The sequence below is a fragment of the Pteronotus mesoamericanus genome, unplaced genomic scaffold, assembly GCF_021234165.1.
Source record: "Pteronotus mesoamericanus isolate MK-2021 breed Mesoamerican mustached bat unplaced genomic scaffold, CSHL_Meso_final scaffold_118, whole genome shotgun sequence".
NCBI classification, from domain to species: Eukaryota; Metazoa; Chordata; class Mammalia; order Chiroptera; family Mormoopidae; genus Pteronotus; species Pteronotus mesoamericanus.
This window is the reverse complement of record NW_026555301.1, coordinates 3,274,994-3,291,231: the sequence shown is the minus strand read 5'-3', so window position 1 is coordinate 3,291,231 and position 16,238 is coordinate 3,274,994. Positions and strand designations below refer to the sequence as shown.

The window sequence follows — 16,238 nt, the reverse complement described above, 5'->3', positions numbered from 1 at the left end:
CCCACCCTCTTTTCCACATTGGCAGGTGGACTGCTGCTCAAACAGCCAAAGGTGAGGGTTGAGTGGGTAACGTGGCTGAGTTGGTGGGTACAAGCAAGATGATGTCAAATAGGAGTTTGGTCCTAGAGGCAGGGAACCCAAGTATAAGAGGTATACTTCTTCCCAAATAACTATAATAGAAGGTACTGATCCTGATTTTTTTTTTTTTTTGCATCATCATAGTTGTTCATGTCTTAGGAAAGTATTTTCCTTCATGAAAATGTAATGGGGGCTTTCCTGCCTCCTCAGAGAACTCCAAATATAATTTATAGTATCTTGACAATTCAATATCATGATGAAGACAAAAGTGTGGGACTTAGAGCAGTTGTTCCATGTAGGGCCCTGACTGATGCCGAATAAATAAGGGACGTAGACCATTCTGGGTTCAAGTGTATGGCTCTGTGGAGTAGCATAGAGCCTTCTAACATTTTTCCATTCATTTTTCACTTACTCATTTATTCAGCAAAGTTTTATTCTCTAGAGGAGGTGGCATGTGCACAAGCATTGTAGAAGAAATAGGTGTAAGATGGAGAAGGGGCATGGAGAGGGAGAGACAGGGCCAAGGAAGAAGCATAGTAGAGCCCATGGCATGTGTGCGTGTAGGGAAAACTGTAGCCTGGTCAGGGCTGAGGTGAGGGGAGCAGCCTCTCTGTACCTGAGTCCTCTTAACCTAACCCTGTGGTCCAGAATGTGGGCAGGAGAGGCAGCATTGGAACAGTGGTACAAAACCTTCCTGGTCCCTCATCTCAGATATGGAAAGACCTCTGGGACCTTTGGCTCCCTTGTCTCTATGTTTTAGGAGGTACAGGGGTTAGAGCTTTGACCGCCAGAGAAGGAGGAACAGCATGTGGAGAACTTCTGTCAAATTAAGAAAACATGAGTTCATAGACTCAGCACTTCTGGAAAGGTGACACACTGGAGCAGGCTAGAAGCCCATGCTCCACATCTGCCCTGCACCCATGCCCACCGCAACCTCCCCTGCCACCCTCGCTCCCTTCAGTATCCAGGGGACTCTGCCAACAGGCACCAGACCCACCCATCCTCTAAATCTTCTATATCACACAGGCATGCACATGCATACCCATGGGCACATGCATGCTCTTCCCTGAGGCTCCCCACAACTCTTCAAACCTCTGTTCAGCTGCTATCTCAGCCACAAGGCCTTTCCTGGCCACCATCTGTGAAGAATAAAAGCTCTGTGAGCCCCTGCCAAGTGTTGCCAACACTGACATCGACACTGACTTGGTTGAATGGCCCATCCCTCACTGCCATGAAAGCTCTGCCAGGCAGGCTCATGGCCCCAGCACCTAGTGCAGAGCTGGATGCAAAGTAGGAGTTCAGTCAATAGCATTGAGTGAACAGACTGCATAGCCTTGGGTGAGCAGCTGAAGTCTTGATCTCTGAAGACAGTGACTAGTGGTATGCTTCCAAAAGTCCAGAAATGAAATCATCTCCAAACCCAAACCATGGAGATCTCCTTGCAACATCAGCTTCCCATCTTCCCAAGAAGTGGAAGAGCCCCTAACCCTTCTGGGTTAGAATGGCCTCCCCAGCTAAACCCCAAAGGTGTCTCTAACCTTAAGATGCTAGGCCAACTGCTGCCTACCACTCTGCAGCCTTCACTCACCCCCATGCCCCAACCAGTGCAGCCATGGGCTTTGTGCAGAGCTTGGCAGGATAATGGAGGCTCTCCAAGTCCCCAGGCCATGTTGTTCATAAATGACCACTCCTAACACACACACATGCGCGCGCGCACGCACATACGACCACACTGGTGACTACACCTGTGCCCACCTGACAGGTCTTTCAAGGACAACAGAGGTGACCTGCCTGACACACAAGATACTTCAAGGACTTGTCCCAGTCTTGCTGTCTGCAGAACTCCATGTGAGCCAGCCTGGTTTTGGGTCAGTGGCAGGTGCCATGATCAGAAAGGGTCTGGTGGGGGTAGCCCCTCTCCCTGAGGATCTGCCAGTGTTTGCTGTCTCTTGGTCTCCCAGGTTTCTTTTGGCCTGTTATGGTCTTCAGAGGATGAGGGCTTTGTTTTCTCTGAGCCCAGCTTTGGCCCTCCCCAGCCCATGCTCTGACACTCACAAAAGACCACGCATGCACACTCTTCTGTCTGCATGGGGCAGTTTGTAGCAGATCACTCCTCAGTATTAGTGTAGACACCTGACATTAAGACCTCCACAAACTTAAATTGCTAAAGCAGAAAGGAAAAAGGCATTGTTTCCACTGTTGGGAAAGGCAGGGAGCATCTCTAGAGCCTCTGCCTGTGCCAGGCTCTCTGCAGGGGTCTGATGTATATTCACATACTGCCTCTCTGAGGGGCTGTTCCCCACTTCCTGCCAGAGCAAGGGGGCTGTTTGGCCCATGTCAGACATAGAAGCTGAGGTTCAGGGGTCCATCCTAGTACCCAGCAGCACTGGGAGCTCATAAGCCTGTGACCTTTTACATTGTTGGCTGTAGTGCAAGGCCAGGCCTAGAAAATGGACCTGGCACAGAAACACCATAGAGAGCTCAGTATTATTCTTGGAGCATTCCCCACCCTGGGCCAGTCACACCCTGCCCCATGGAGCCCAGGCTCCTGAGGAGAGAGGGACACCTGGTTAGAAGTACTCTCAGCTGAGGACTGCACACTCCCCCAGATGCTAGGGCAGCCCTCCTCAATGTATTGGGTTGACCAAAAAGTCTGCTTAGCTTTTTCTGTAAAATAAAAGACACATTTTTTAATTTCACCAATAACTTGATTGACCTGGATATTTTGAGTAGGGGAGCTATCTCCCACATGGTAACATAGACTATTCTCAATTAATGTCTCTATTTGATCACTGTCAACTTCAACTGGTCTACCCGACTGTGGAGCATCATCCAGTGAGAAATCTCCAGCATAGAGCTTCGCAAACCACTTTTGACACGTTCAGTTAGTCACAGCACCTTCTCCATACACTGCACAAATCTTTTTTTTTGCATTTCAGTTTTTACCCTTCTTGAAATAATAAAGCATAATATGCTGTAAATTTTACATATCTTCTTCCACCTTCAATATTAAAGTGGCTGCACAAAAATTCACCAATTCTGATAAGGTTTTTTTTTTGTTTGTTTCTGTACATCAAGGTGAACATACCTTTAAAAAAAAAAGATTTTATTTATTTTTTGAGGGAGGGGAAAAGAGGGAGAGAGGGAGAGAAACATCAGTGTGTGGTTGCCTCTCACATGCGCCTCTACTGACATGTGCCCTGACTGGGAATCAAACCAGCAACCTTCTGGTTCGCAGGCCAGTACTCAATCCACTGAGCCACACTAGCCAGGGCTTGATAAGTTTCTTTTTTTTAATTTTTAAATGCACACTGATATGACAGCTGTCATAATATAATCCAATAAAATTGTTTTGAATGAAGTTAAAAACAACTAAGCACTTCTAGAGCCATCTTACAGACAAAACCAAACTTTTTGGCCAACCCAATAAAATAGCCTCACCAAGCCACAGTGAAAAATCTTAGTCTGTGGCCACAAAGATATTAAATTCTGCCCAAGAAAGAGCCACAGACAGTACTTTGGAAGGACGAGGACATGCACACCAGTGAGTGAGGGTCCATGCCAGTCTATCAGTACCTCATGAAATAGCACTGATCCTGGGGAAGGCACTCCATCCCCATCATTCCTGCAGACAGCCCCAAGGCTGGTGGCAATCAGTGGATGATGAGCCAAGAGGCAAGTAAAATACAAAGTGCAGGAAGAGAAGCACCAAGATGTGGGGAGGAAACAGTGATATCACCCTATGCCAGGCTCTGAGCATGGAGGCTAAGGAGCCAGCCCAGGCCTGAGGCCCACTGGTCACACAGCAGAAATCTGTCAGTTGGATACTATATGTGCACCATAACAGTACAGCAGGTCTTGGAGGGCATGCGGGGTATTGATGGGGTGAGGGTGCCAGCATGCCAAGTGGATGGGTCAGCCCCATGCACACACCAGTCTCCCTGGGTCCAGGCCTGAACTCTTCCTCCGAGGGACTATGCATGTGCACCCGGCGTATGTGCCTTTTGTGGAGGGATGGGCAGTGCTGTGCTCACCCCAGCTGTAGCCAGGGAGAAGGTAAACCATGGGAGCTTATAGCTGTCAAGAACATGGACAGAGACCACCAAAGCTCACCGCCTGCCCTTCCCTTTCAGCTGGAGAGGACAGTCAGTGCCTGCCCTGCCCATTGCTCTCCCCGACTTTAGAAACAGGGCTGATGCAGTAATCGAGATGCCACATATGGACCCGGGAAGATGATGGCTCCCAGGCCTTTGTTTCCCTTCATTAGATGAGCATTTTCCCCAGTCACAAAAATGACATGTTTAATATGAGGAATTATTTTTTTTAAAGAAAAGCAATGTGAGGAAGACTTTTATTGTCAGTAAGCACTACCTTTTAAACTAGTTATCTTAGTCTCTTCTCTAGGTATTTTAATTGAAGATTAAATGCTCTTTAAGAGTGGAAGCATTTAAGGAGTGTTTGGGGTATTAAAATTCTCCAGTGGTGGAGACAGTGGAGGCCACCAAGAGTCATGCCCTTATTCGCAGCCTGCCCTGGGGGCTGTCCATGGAGGGGTTGGGCACCTGCAGGAGAGGAGAGCCCAGTTGACAGCAACTGGAGGGAGAGCCTGCTGTATATCTTACAACTGCCATCCCTCATCCTGACCAAGGAGGAAAGCAGAGCTCAGATCGGGACAGTAAGGCCACTGTGTCACATGATGTGGCATTTAGACAAGACCATGGACTCGGAGCTCCACCAGTATCACATCACCCATCCCCTGCCTGTCCCCTACCCGCACAGCTCTCACTGAGGCCTGGTTCCTCTCCTGTAGTAATTAAGACTGACTCAGTGACCACTGTGTTCCAGGAGCTGAACAGAGCCTACTGAAGGCATGGCCCCTGCCCTGTTGGAGAGCTCTTGTTCAAGAGTCTTGTGTGCACACACACGTGTGTGTGAACATATGAATTTGCATGTGTGCACACACACATTTGTGCTTCACTAGCAGAGGTGGGCTCACCATCAATCAGACACCCTGCTCATTTGACTCACCTCTGGCTGTGGGAGGGTTATTAGGAGGCAGGCTCACAGGTGGGTGAGCTCTGACCACCTTGGAGGGGGAGGTCGCCCTTGGGAAAGAGCCAGATCTCAGGGCCTGGCAGATGATACACACTACAGGTGGGCTGAGGTTGCCATTAGTGCCCTTTCTTGGAGCTGTTGGCTGCTGCTGCAGACTGTATCCTGTCTCCTGGGGACACAGAGTCTGGATGTGGAGCAGAGTATGTAGAGCCTTGGACTTCATGGAGGAGGGAGGCCAGGAAAGCATCAAAAAGGGCTGAACCAAGATGCTAAGCCTATAACTGAGAACCAAAGCAAAAGTAGAGTATGCCAGGTAAATAGCATCATGTGGCATCCCAGGCTGAAGGAACACCTGTATAGAGCCAGGGCAGTGATGAGTGGAACCCTGTGCAGGAGTGAATAATGCTGGTGGGGAAGCACTGGGTCTGCAGCAAACAATTGATGAGGGGTTGCTCAGAGGAATTTGGACATCCACTAAGGAATGGCTGAAGATTTCTAAGCTGGGAGGAATGATCAGGTTGTTGTGGAGGGATCCCTTTGGCAACACATCCAAGGGCAGATCAGAAGAGGGAGCCATTGGGACAGAAGATTAGTGGCTCATGCCAGGAGGCCAGTGCCTGTGGCCTCGATGCCAAGAGCCTGCTCCTGCAGGGTCTGCCTGGGCACCTAGAGAAGGGACCCTCCAGGAGCCCAAAGCAAGTCACCAAAGATGCCAGGTGTGCTCCCCTCTCACAGCTGTGCAGTTCTGGGCAAGCGTTTGCACTCTGCCTGAGCTTCCAGGTTGCACATGAGGAATGGTCACAGCCACTTCAGGGTGAGCCCCACCCCAGGTGAGTTTCATGACTGTCTGGGGTCTCCACCAAGAGGGATGGATGGGAGCCAATGTTGGATGGTGTTGGGTAGTTCAGAACTACCACCAGCCCCATACCAACTGTGGCTGTCCTCCATCTTCCCATCCCCTCCCAGCATGTGACAACAAATTTTCCTTTGCTTCAGCTGCCCCCCGATAATGCGCTTCTGTCCAGTCCTCAAGACCAAGTCATTTTCTATTTCAGAATGGTTTTGTTTTTGCCTTAAAACAAAATCATTTCTTCCACATAATGCACTATTTTTACCTCCCTATGGACCCCCAATCTCCAAAGCTTTGACTACATTATAATTTCAATGTACACAGTGTAGGAGAGATTTCTGCAAAGGGTTCTTTTTTGTTTTAGAAGAATTCATCATTGCTGCTAAGAAGCTTAATATAAATTAAAGGAGGAATTAAGCAACATTAAGACATCAAAGTTGGGGTACAGGTATCCACTGCCTCACCTTTCCCCAAGAAATGGGCCACGTGGAGTCTTTCGAGCATGTGCTCAAGAAATTCAGAAAGTGCAATTCCAATAAAGGGCCTGTTCTGCCTTCTGCCTTCCCCTAATTCCCTTTGATACAGGAACAGCAGAGTACACCTCTGATAGAAACTTAATCACCTTATCTTTTTAAAGTAAATTGCATCTATGTTTAGATACGGGATCCATAGTAAGAATAGAAAGAAGGAAAATCAGGCAGTACTCCACTCCAGCCAGGGGCATAAAGGCTTCAGTTTCCAAGAATAAATTTAGAAAATCAGGTCCAACCAAAGGATGGCAGATGATTCCAGAGTTGCCAGGAATTCAGGGATTCAGCAGGAAGTGATCTGACTTTCTCTGCCCAAGTAGCACTCACACTTGCCCCTGTTGCTGGCCCAGCTCTCCCTAATCACATGGCAATCCCAGCACTGCACTGGCATCTCCCTCTCTGCCCCCTCTGTCAGAGCTAAGGTTTTTTTTTTTTTAATCCTCACCTAAGGAAATGCTTATTGATTTTAGAGAGAGGAATTGTGGGGAGAGAGAGAGAGAAAGAAACATCAGTGTTAAGAGAGAAACCGATCAGTTGCCTCCCATACTCACCCCAACTTGGCATCGAGCCTACAACCTAGGTATGTGCCCTGGCTGGGGATTGAACCTGCAACCCTTTGGAGTATGGGATGACACTTCAACCAACTGAGCCACCCAGCCAGGGCCAGAGCTAAGCTTTTACAGGGCCCATACTACCGTGGCCTGCTGGCAGGCAGAGGGGAACCTGGGTTCAAACCCCAGTTCTACCACTGACTACTATGGACCATGGAAAGTCCTTATACCTTGATGTGCCTCAGCTGGTCACCTGCAGGGTGGAGCAGCAACAGCAGCCCAGCGCATATCAGGGTCCCTCCCTGCATCAGGGTACTTATACCCTGACCCATTTCTGCCCCCTAAGCTCCCTCCCATGCAGGCCCACCTCTGGTCTCACTTCCAGCAGCACATCCTGCACAGTTTGCCACATCAGCCACATGGGAGGTCTTGTGAGGCCCTGTGCTGCCACACCTTTTGTGATCACCTGTGACCTATTCACAGAGGCTTCATAACTGGGGACAGGTGGTCAGAGTCTCCTCTCTTTAGGTGAAATGTGATACTGGAGCTTAATGGACGGAAGATGCAGCCACCTTGTTTGAGGGATCTCAGCCTTAGTGCTCAGGGCTACCTCATCGAGGGACGTCCCCTTCTTTGGGCAGTGCCCCCTGTTCACAGGCCAAGCATCCAGTCCAGAAACAAGGCCTGGTTGAAGTCAAGGTCCTCCATGGCCACCCCACTCTGGCCACCCCACACATCAGCCTAGCCCAGCTGCCTAGCTTGTCCCTTTGAGCTCCACAGTCCATCCCATCATTGCCACCATGCTGACCCCAGAGAGGGCCTTGCCCCTTGCCCTGGCTTTCTTTCTGCCCTGTCATTTCAGCTCTCTCCAAAGCTTTTTTTTCCAGGAGGGGGAAGTGCTGGAGTAGCTAGAGTTAGCTACAGCCCCATCAGGCCACCAAGGGGGCCAATGACCCCAAGCAGCTTGCAAGGGTTCAGTTCCCACTGGGAGGATGCAAGCCGCCCACCAGCATTGAGGCCCCTTTTCCAGTCTGGCCCCCAACATGAAAGCGACACCAGCAATTGGAGGCAATTTGCCGGCCTTTGATGGCTATGTCAGGGCGGCACCCTCAGCCAGGGCTTGGGAAACAGTTGTACTTCCCACATTCTTCCCTGATTACCCCCAGCCTGAGCCAAGAACCAGCAGCCTCCAGTCCATTGTGCCTTTGTGTGGAGCTGGCACTCAGTGAGAAAGGCCAGACAGGCCCTGGGAGAGTGTCCCCAAGAAAAGCCACGGGCAGTAACGTCACCCCCAGGGTCACACCAGCCCACCCCCACTGCCTCCTCCCTCTGGGCTCATCATTGGTAACAAAGAGCAGGGGATGTCTGCTGAGGCCCTGTGAATGGTGGCCACACTATGAACTTCACACATGTAGTTCATTTCCCCTTGTGCCCACCCTGCATGGTGAGGAGCCAGGATCCAGGTCACATGGGGTGGGGGGGCCACTCTCTGAGCCAGGGCTTCTCCATGGGTCATTGGCTTGCAAACTGATATTCCCTAGCTCTGGAGGCATGGGCTCTGTCAGAGCACTTCTCTTTCCTTCACTGCCCTACACTCCTGAGTGAGACTGCTCATTCCCTTTGTTTTCATCCAGCAAACCCTCCCTTAGCCCTTTGCCTTCCCATGAAGACAATGGCTGAGCAGGAGCTGGCCATACAGAAAGGACAAGAAGAGTGTTCCAGACAAGGGAAGTATGACTTAAGAAGGCCTGCTTGATTTCTTTTGGTTGGAGCTAGGAACACGGTTGAAGATAGGGGTGCGGAGTGAGTAGGGGTGATGCTCAGAGAAGGCACATGGTAGATGATGCAGATCCTGGCTGCCAAATAAGAGGACTCTACTGCTGGTAGTGGAACCAAGCCCAGATGGTTTGTCTGTGCCTTAGAGCAGCCTCTCTACCGCAGGGGAGGAATCAGAGAGGGTCAAAGATGGAGAGCAGGCGGTGGGCCTTCGAGAGGTTGTAGAGAGTGAATTCCTAAGCTTGTGCCTCTCAGTTACGGCTCTTGGTGCAGCAGCAATGTAAGAAATATGGACCTCCACAGCCAAGAAGTAGCTGTGAGCATCACCTATCCCCAAGGTTCTGTTCAGACCCATCTTGCACTGAGCAGAGCCAAAGAGCTGCAGAGACCATACCATGGCCTAGATATGGCTGCAGGCTTCCTGGCTCAGGCACCTCTGAGAGCCTTCATCACCTGCCCCCCATCCCTATCCATCCCCTGGGGCCCTCTCTCCTCTGCTGCCTCCCCAAGTGCCCGTGGACTCAGCAGCCACACTGCACTGGGTGGGCACTGCCTCTTCTGGGCTCAGACATATGTGCAGGAGGACACACCAGTAGCCCTGTGATAGATGACCCCATAAATGCCCAGAGTCATGGTAGAAACATTGGGAAATAGAAAAAAGTAGAAGAAAAAAGATTGCTTGTAACTGTACTACTGACCCCCAGTGTCCTAATAGATAACCGCCTAATCCTTTCTTTCTGCATCCCAGAGCTGGAGCAGAACCCTTGCAAAAATTTTGATTCCTACATTCTTTAAATTAACATTATAACATTAGTCTGTCTTTGTGAGGCTTTAAATTTTTCTCAGGTATCACTTTTCATCCCCCAGAACATTATACCATAGCAAATGTATGCTATTCCTGTCCTGATTGCCCTCCTGTTAGTCTCACCACGTTCTTCCTTGTGGGCACACAGACCATCAGGTAGCCTCACTGAGTCAGTCCATCATCTCTGCCTCTCCAGAGCTGAGTGACCTGGGGCCAGTTACTGTTCTTCTGGGCCTGTTTTTTCCACATTGTGTTGTGAAGATTAAGCACCTCCATGCATGGTGACACAAATATCAGTTGCTTGATAGGACTGAATTTCTAGAAGTGGGTTGCTAGGTCCATGCTGTGACCATTTGGGGAGCTTAGCAGCCAGTTCTTGCCCAGTGGGACCTCATCCAGTACTGATTCATTCAGCAGTATTCTTTTGAGCATCTATATAGGTGGTGGTTCTAGGTACTGGGCTTATAGGGTGAATAGATAGAAAAAATATCACTGCTGAGGTTGGATTTATATTTTAGCAGGTGCACACAACCAACCATTACATTTGATAATGAGGAAATAATAACATATGTTAGAAGGTGATGATAGCCATGGAAAATAGAGTGGGGTAGGAAGGATCAGGGCATGGGGGGTGGGGGTTGAAAGTGATTGGGAAGTCCTTACCAGGAGGTGACATTTTCACAGTAATTCTAAGAAAGTAAGCCTGGGAGCCATTGAGACTCCTGGGAGAGGAATCTTCAAATGCACAGGCCCAGGTGGGAATGTGTCTGGTGTGCTGTAGCAAGGGGACAGTTCAAGGTGCAATATGGGCCAGGTCACATGAGAAGAGGGAGATGCAGAAGCCAGAGGCCAGGAGCCATACCAGGAGAGACCACTCACTACTGCTTAGCCTCCCAGAGGGAACTTAAGAGAGGATGGCAGCTCCATGAGAATAGGAAGGTCCTGCTTGCCTCTGTGTCCCCAAGGCCTACAGGAAATGCTTAGGAATCCTGGTGGACACTGGGCAGATGAACAATTAGCACTCAGCTACCACTCTCACCACTCTGACCCATAAGTTGGTGCATGGCTTCTGCAGGTCTCCAGGACCCTCCCTGTTTTGGGCTCCTGCAGAGCAGGATACATGAGATACCTTAATGGATGTGGTATGCCACAGAGCACATGCCTAGGACATGGCATTCAAACTCCCTTTGCCACAAAACCTTGCCCAAGTTTTTCATGTGGCTGGCCCCATGACATCTGGCCCCCATTCCAGCATTCTTCCTCAGAGAAGTCTGTCCTTGGCACATGGGACCTGGCCACCCTCCACTCCCAGGGATATAGTGGTTTTGTTTCCTTGATTGTCTGGTGGCTATCTGCATTATCTTGTTCACTTGATTACTGTCTGCCCCTTTTCAGATTAGTGAACTCCGTGGGGCCTGGGCCCTGGTCTGCATGTTCACCACCAGTGTTTCCCAGTCCTGGAGTGTCCCCAGATGTTTTTGAGTGAAAGGCCAGGAGCAGGTTGAGAGAACCTCAAGATGGCTCAGGACTGAGTGCCACTGAGCCTGGAAGGTGTAGACAACGGCTCCAGTCACCCAACACTCTGACCTTCCCTTCACTTCCCTTAATTTGCCACTGGCTAAGAGGAAAAAAGCCACTGAGAAGAAAGCAGTTCTCAGTGACATTTGCCATGAATCTGAACAGCCCAGTAGCCCCGGCTGAAAGCCTGTATCAGTCAGGCTTTCTAGGCATTTTGTCCAGGCCACCCTGCAATTGAGCAGTAAACACGCCGGACCACCTCAGAAGAGCAATTAAATATCTACACCTTCACCAGTGCCAGATAGATTTTCCAGCTCTGATTGTTTTGGGCAGTGGGCGGTATGCCACTGAGAACCATCTCAGGCAAGATGGGCCACCAATTGGGCCACACCTGTCTCCTAGCCAGACGCAGACACTGAGGAGCCCCCTTCTTCAGCCATCAGACCTCCTGGCACCAGAGGGAGACAAGCCACCCATGCCATTTGTCAGCATCTGGTGCCAGCCACCTTCTCTGTTTGCAGAAGGAAGGCCAGGGCTCATATTCAGAGATTCAGATACCTGCAGGCCTGGCACTTGCTCGTAGGGGCTGGCCCAGTGCCATTCCTATGCTCCCTGCCCCAATCCAGAGGTGTGTAAACCAACAGGGTGTGGGGCCTGTGAGTAGACACACTGCGCCTGGCAGGGGGTACTCCTCTTGGTGCAGACCCCCAAGGTCCATAGCATTCTGGAGCCCCATTAACATCAGCTGTGTGCCTCAGCCTTCCCAGGTGATGCAGGCTTTGCAATAGCTTGCAGTGTCACCTTTGCCTGTGGTGAGGAAGACAAGAGTCCTTCCTGTCGTGGGCAGCGCTGTTGCTTGCCGACTCTGCAGGTATCCCTTGAACCAGTCTCCTGCCCACTTTTTTAAATGTCCAGGAACTGCAGGGCCAGTGTAAGATGCTCTTGGAGCTTGAATTCCACTGCAGAGCCATTTTTAGGAATCTGCTTAAGGTGGACTCCTGGAGTGATGGGCTGGAGGACAGTAGCCTGCATTTGCTATCAGACGCAAGCCCGGGGATTAAATCCTGGCTCTTGGCTCAGTGTGGGGACTCAAGTGAATCGCTGCCCTCCTTGAAGCTCCAGTTTCTCATCTGCAAGCTGAAGGGGTTGCTGAAATCTTCAACAAGCATGCATGGATTGCCTGGTTTAAGCCACTGCTAGCCTGCCTGCCCCTGCCGCGCAGCATTCCCTTCCTTGTTGAGGGACACCAGGCCAGGTCCTCTCAGCACTAAAGCATGATGCTTGAGCTCCACGGCTGGCTTCTCTTCAGAGCTAGCACCCAGGCAAAGATGGGTGCAGGGAGGAACCCCTTTAGGTGCTAGCAGAGGCAGAGTAGCACATACAAGGCAGGGAGCCCTCTTCCTTGTGCTTATCCCCAACTTCTTGCCAGCTCTAGACTCCTTGCCTCTAAAACTAGTGGCAGATGTAGCCCCTCTAAGCAAATCAGGAGTGCCCTCTCTGGGAGACTCAGAGGCCTACCAGGACCCCTCATTTGGCAAGCAGGGTGTGGGCTGGGTTGCACCCCACTTTCCCCTCATCAGATTATGAAGGTTTCATACCCAGCACCCTCAGTAGAAGTCCCAGGTACTGCCACCCACTGGGCAACCTTGCCACAGCCCTGCCAGCTTGCTCCCACCAGGACTCCCTTAGCAGGGTTGTAGTGCTCACAGAAGGTAAGCAGCTTACTCCACGGATGTAGAGCTGTGCTCAGGGCCAGCCAGATGGCCTCATCCAGTCCAGTGGCACACAAGGAGGCTGCACCGTACTATAATCAGGCAGATTCCTCATAAAAATAAGCCCCCGAGAAAGAGTACTGAAGCCTTGTATTTCAGGATTATTGGGCCAGGGAAGGAAGGGTGTTTAAGGCAGAGGGAACAGTGTATGCAAAGGCTCAAGTGTGACAGGAGCCCAGGAACAGGCCAGTGTTCCTCAAGGCTATAGGGAGAACACCAAAATAGTGCTGGCAGGGCTGGAAGAGTTATTTAGTGAGGTGTCATCAGGAAGCAGCTTTCCACTCAACAGTTTGACTGGAGGGAGAGAACAGAGGGTCTGTACCAAAGCACGTACAGGCAAAGGAGTTGGTAAGACATGGTGGGGAGGAGGGAGTCCTGGGAGCAGGGGAATAGCATCTTCCAAGTGCCTGGGGAGAAGGACCCCCAATAGAAGTTCTAGCCAAAGGAGTGGGGTCAACACCCCAGCTGTTCTCTCACCTTCTGATCTGTTGTTTCCATTGGCTAAACCCAATTAGAGGCCAGAGGCCATTGGAGCCCCCGATGTTGCCGGCAGAGGTCAGCCTCCCATGCCACAGAGGCAGGGAGGGTGGAGAACACCTAGGCCAGTGGGCCTCAGTTTTTGGGTGTGGGTCCCAGCATGAGTGTGCTAGAAAGCAACAGAACCATTTAGAGCAGAGGAAGGACACGGCCACTGGTATGGGGTTGATCCCCTTGGGGACCCGAGTACAGGGTGGATGGGTAGGTACAAGGGCAGGAGACCAAGATGGGGAGTACTGCTGAGCTCTAAACTGGATGGACCAGTGTCATGGACTTGCACAGGGGAAGGGCTACCATGCAGGGATTTAGGTGACAAAATGGACCACAGGCCTCAGGGGTCCATTGGTTGGAGAGGGAAGCAGAAGGGATGTTGGGGTCCTGGCTCAGCCTAAGGGAGTGTAAAGGTAGGCCAGTACAGGTGCCCATCCAGGATGGCGAGTGTGCAGACTGAGAAGTGGCATAGTGACAGGCTTTTTTCTCTGTGCCTTGCAGGTGGCCTCAGCCTTGAATCCAAGAAGATCCTGACACTTTCCCTCAAAAAGCGGTGCCGGGCCAGTGGAGGGGAGGTAGCCAAGCAAGAGGAGGGTATGGAGCGGCCGGAAACTACGCAGCATGTGACACTCAGCCTGTCTTTCAAGCGTTATATCTTCGACACCCACAAGCGTATGGTCCAGTCTCCCTGAGTGGCCCCAGGGCCACCTTGCCTGGGTCCAGGCTGGGCCGCAGTGCCAAATGCCCAGCTAGATGTGCCTCGACCTCCTGTAGTCTCTCCCCACAGCTCTGCAGGCAGCAGACCCCTAGACCCAGCATTCAGCCCCAGTTAGAAGGCCAGGGGCCAGCAGGAGGCAGTGTCCTGTGAGGGAACAGCACCCGAGGAGGAATGGGACTCAGATGGAGAGCTGATGGCCAGTATCTCCGAGGCTGCCAGCTAGAGGTGACTGAGGGCTACTCCCCACCCTGTCCCCCTCAACAGCTGGGTACTTGCCAGCTTCAAATAAATGCCTCATGGTACCCCCCACTGCTGGTGTCTCAGTGATTTCACATGAGGGTTTCCCTCAACTCCTTGCCACCCAGAAATGTCGGGAACGACCAGGGCTCCTGCCAAGGTGTCTGGGGGATAGACCCAACTCAACCCAGTGGGCTGAGAAGTCCACAAGTTGTTGGGCCCCTAGCCTAGTTTGAGTGGTCCCCAGCATCTCCTGGGCCTTCAGGGGGCACAGGTGTTCTCTGGGCATCCAAGTGCAGAAGACATTTGAGGGGTGTCAGGGATCAGCAGGGCACCAGGCCCAGGCATTGGACTGGAGGGGTTGCTCATTCATTCTGACTCTAGGAGTTCCTATGCCTCTGACCTTGAATTTGGGTCACCTACTCTCCCCACAGTGTGTAGATGAGGGCCGGTGACAGCCCTGCACAGATCATACTATAAGCCAAGGGATGTGAACATTGCCTTTGCTTCTCTGCCCCCTGCACCAACAGGCCACCCCACCTTGAGGCCCAAGCTGTTGATACTCAGAAAAGGATGAAATAGCAGAACTGACTGAGGGGAAATCAAAAGTTTTAAAGACATCCATAGGATGGACAGATGTTCCAACGTTACTTTATTTGGCCTCCAGATGGACGCAGTAGCTACACTTTTATCCTGGTAATCAGTGAATTATGCTTTAATTTGCAACAATGACATTAAAAGTAAGAACAGGAACAGATTTTGATCAAATGTCTTGGTGGCGTTAAGCCCTAGAGCTTTGGGCAGAGAGGAAGAACAGAGTGGTGCTACAGAACACACTGTCCCTGTGTGCCTAGCAGCAGGCAGCCCTCATTGCACATACCAGTGACAGAGCAAGGCCCTTTGTAAAATGGTGCAGGTGAAGGTGGCTGGCCAGTGACCCTCACTGGCCCTACGAGGGACCCAAATGTCAGGCAGGGAACCAGAGTCAAGGGCAACAGCTGAGAGCTGGGTGGCCAGCCCAGGCCCAGCCTCCTTTTCCCCCTGTGCTGGAATGAACCAGAAGGAGAGTTTGAGGAGAGTGAAACAGTGCTCTGACCACAGCTCCTGCAGCTGCTATGGGGGGCTCCCCAGGGGGCTGACTCTCAGATCCTGGGAGCTCCATTGCCACAACCTGAGAGAGCACCTCCAATAGGAGCAGTGGGGCCGTTACCGGTGTGTCTCAACTGAAAAGTCACCAGTTTGATTCCTGGTCAGGGGTGCTTAAGAGAAGCAACCAATCAATGTTTCTCTCCTTTTCTCCCTCCCTTCCCCTCTCTCTAAAAGTAAATAAACAAAATCTTTTTTTAAAAAAAAAAGCAATGGGACTGTTGCATGGCCCTCCCCCCACTGCAGGCCAGGTTCTGGTCCTCCCTGTATGGCCCCGACCCCTACACCAAAGATCATCTCCTTGTACAGATTGAGCCACCTCAGAGAGGCAGTGGGCTCCCAGGGAAGACTCCAGGGCAAGGTCCTACAACCCCAGCCCAGCCTCAGGAGCAGGAAAGACCTTTATGAGCACCTGCTGGTGCCAGGTCCTGGGCTGGCCACCTCCTATGGCCACTCAGCCCTTTAGAATGAACACAGATGGGCAGATGAGAGTCCTGGGGTCTCTCAGGACTTTCCTGTTAGATGAAGAAATCATCCACCACCATCTTCAGTGTGTGAGGGAGTAAGGCCAGATCTACTAGGTACCAACCTAAGCCAGGTCAAGTCCTCTGTGACCAAGGGTGTAAGGATAATCCCTCCATCCTCTGGGGATCACCGCAAGTTGGGATAAAGAG

General features: G+C 51.3%; 1 protein-coding gene across 4 annotated transcripts in view; it reads left to right on the top strand.

Annotated features, from left to right (window-relative positions):
- EEFSEC (eukaryotic elongation factor, selenocysteine-tRNA specific) overlaps positions 1–15,371 on the top strand; it is a 328,850-nt gene extending 313,479 nt beyond the window's left edge. For 3 of the 4 annotated variants that reach the window (XM_054587485.1, XM_054587487.1, XM_054587484.1), the window contains exon 7: positions 13,965–15,371. In XM_054587485.1, coding sequence (XP_054443460.1) covers positions 13,965–14,155 — 191 coding nt within the window. In that variant the 3' untranslated portion in view covers positions 14,156–15,371. The remainder of the gene's footprint in view (positions 1–13,964) is intronic. The other variant, XM_054587486.1, reaches the window with a different exon arrangement.
- Positions 15,372–16,238: the final 867 nt, after the last annotated feature.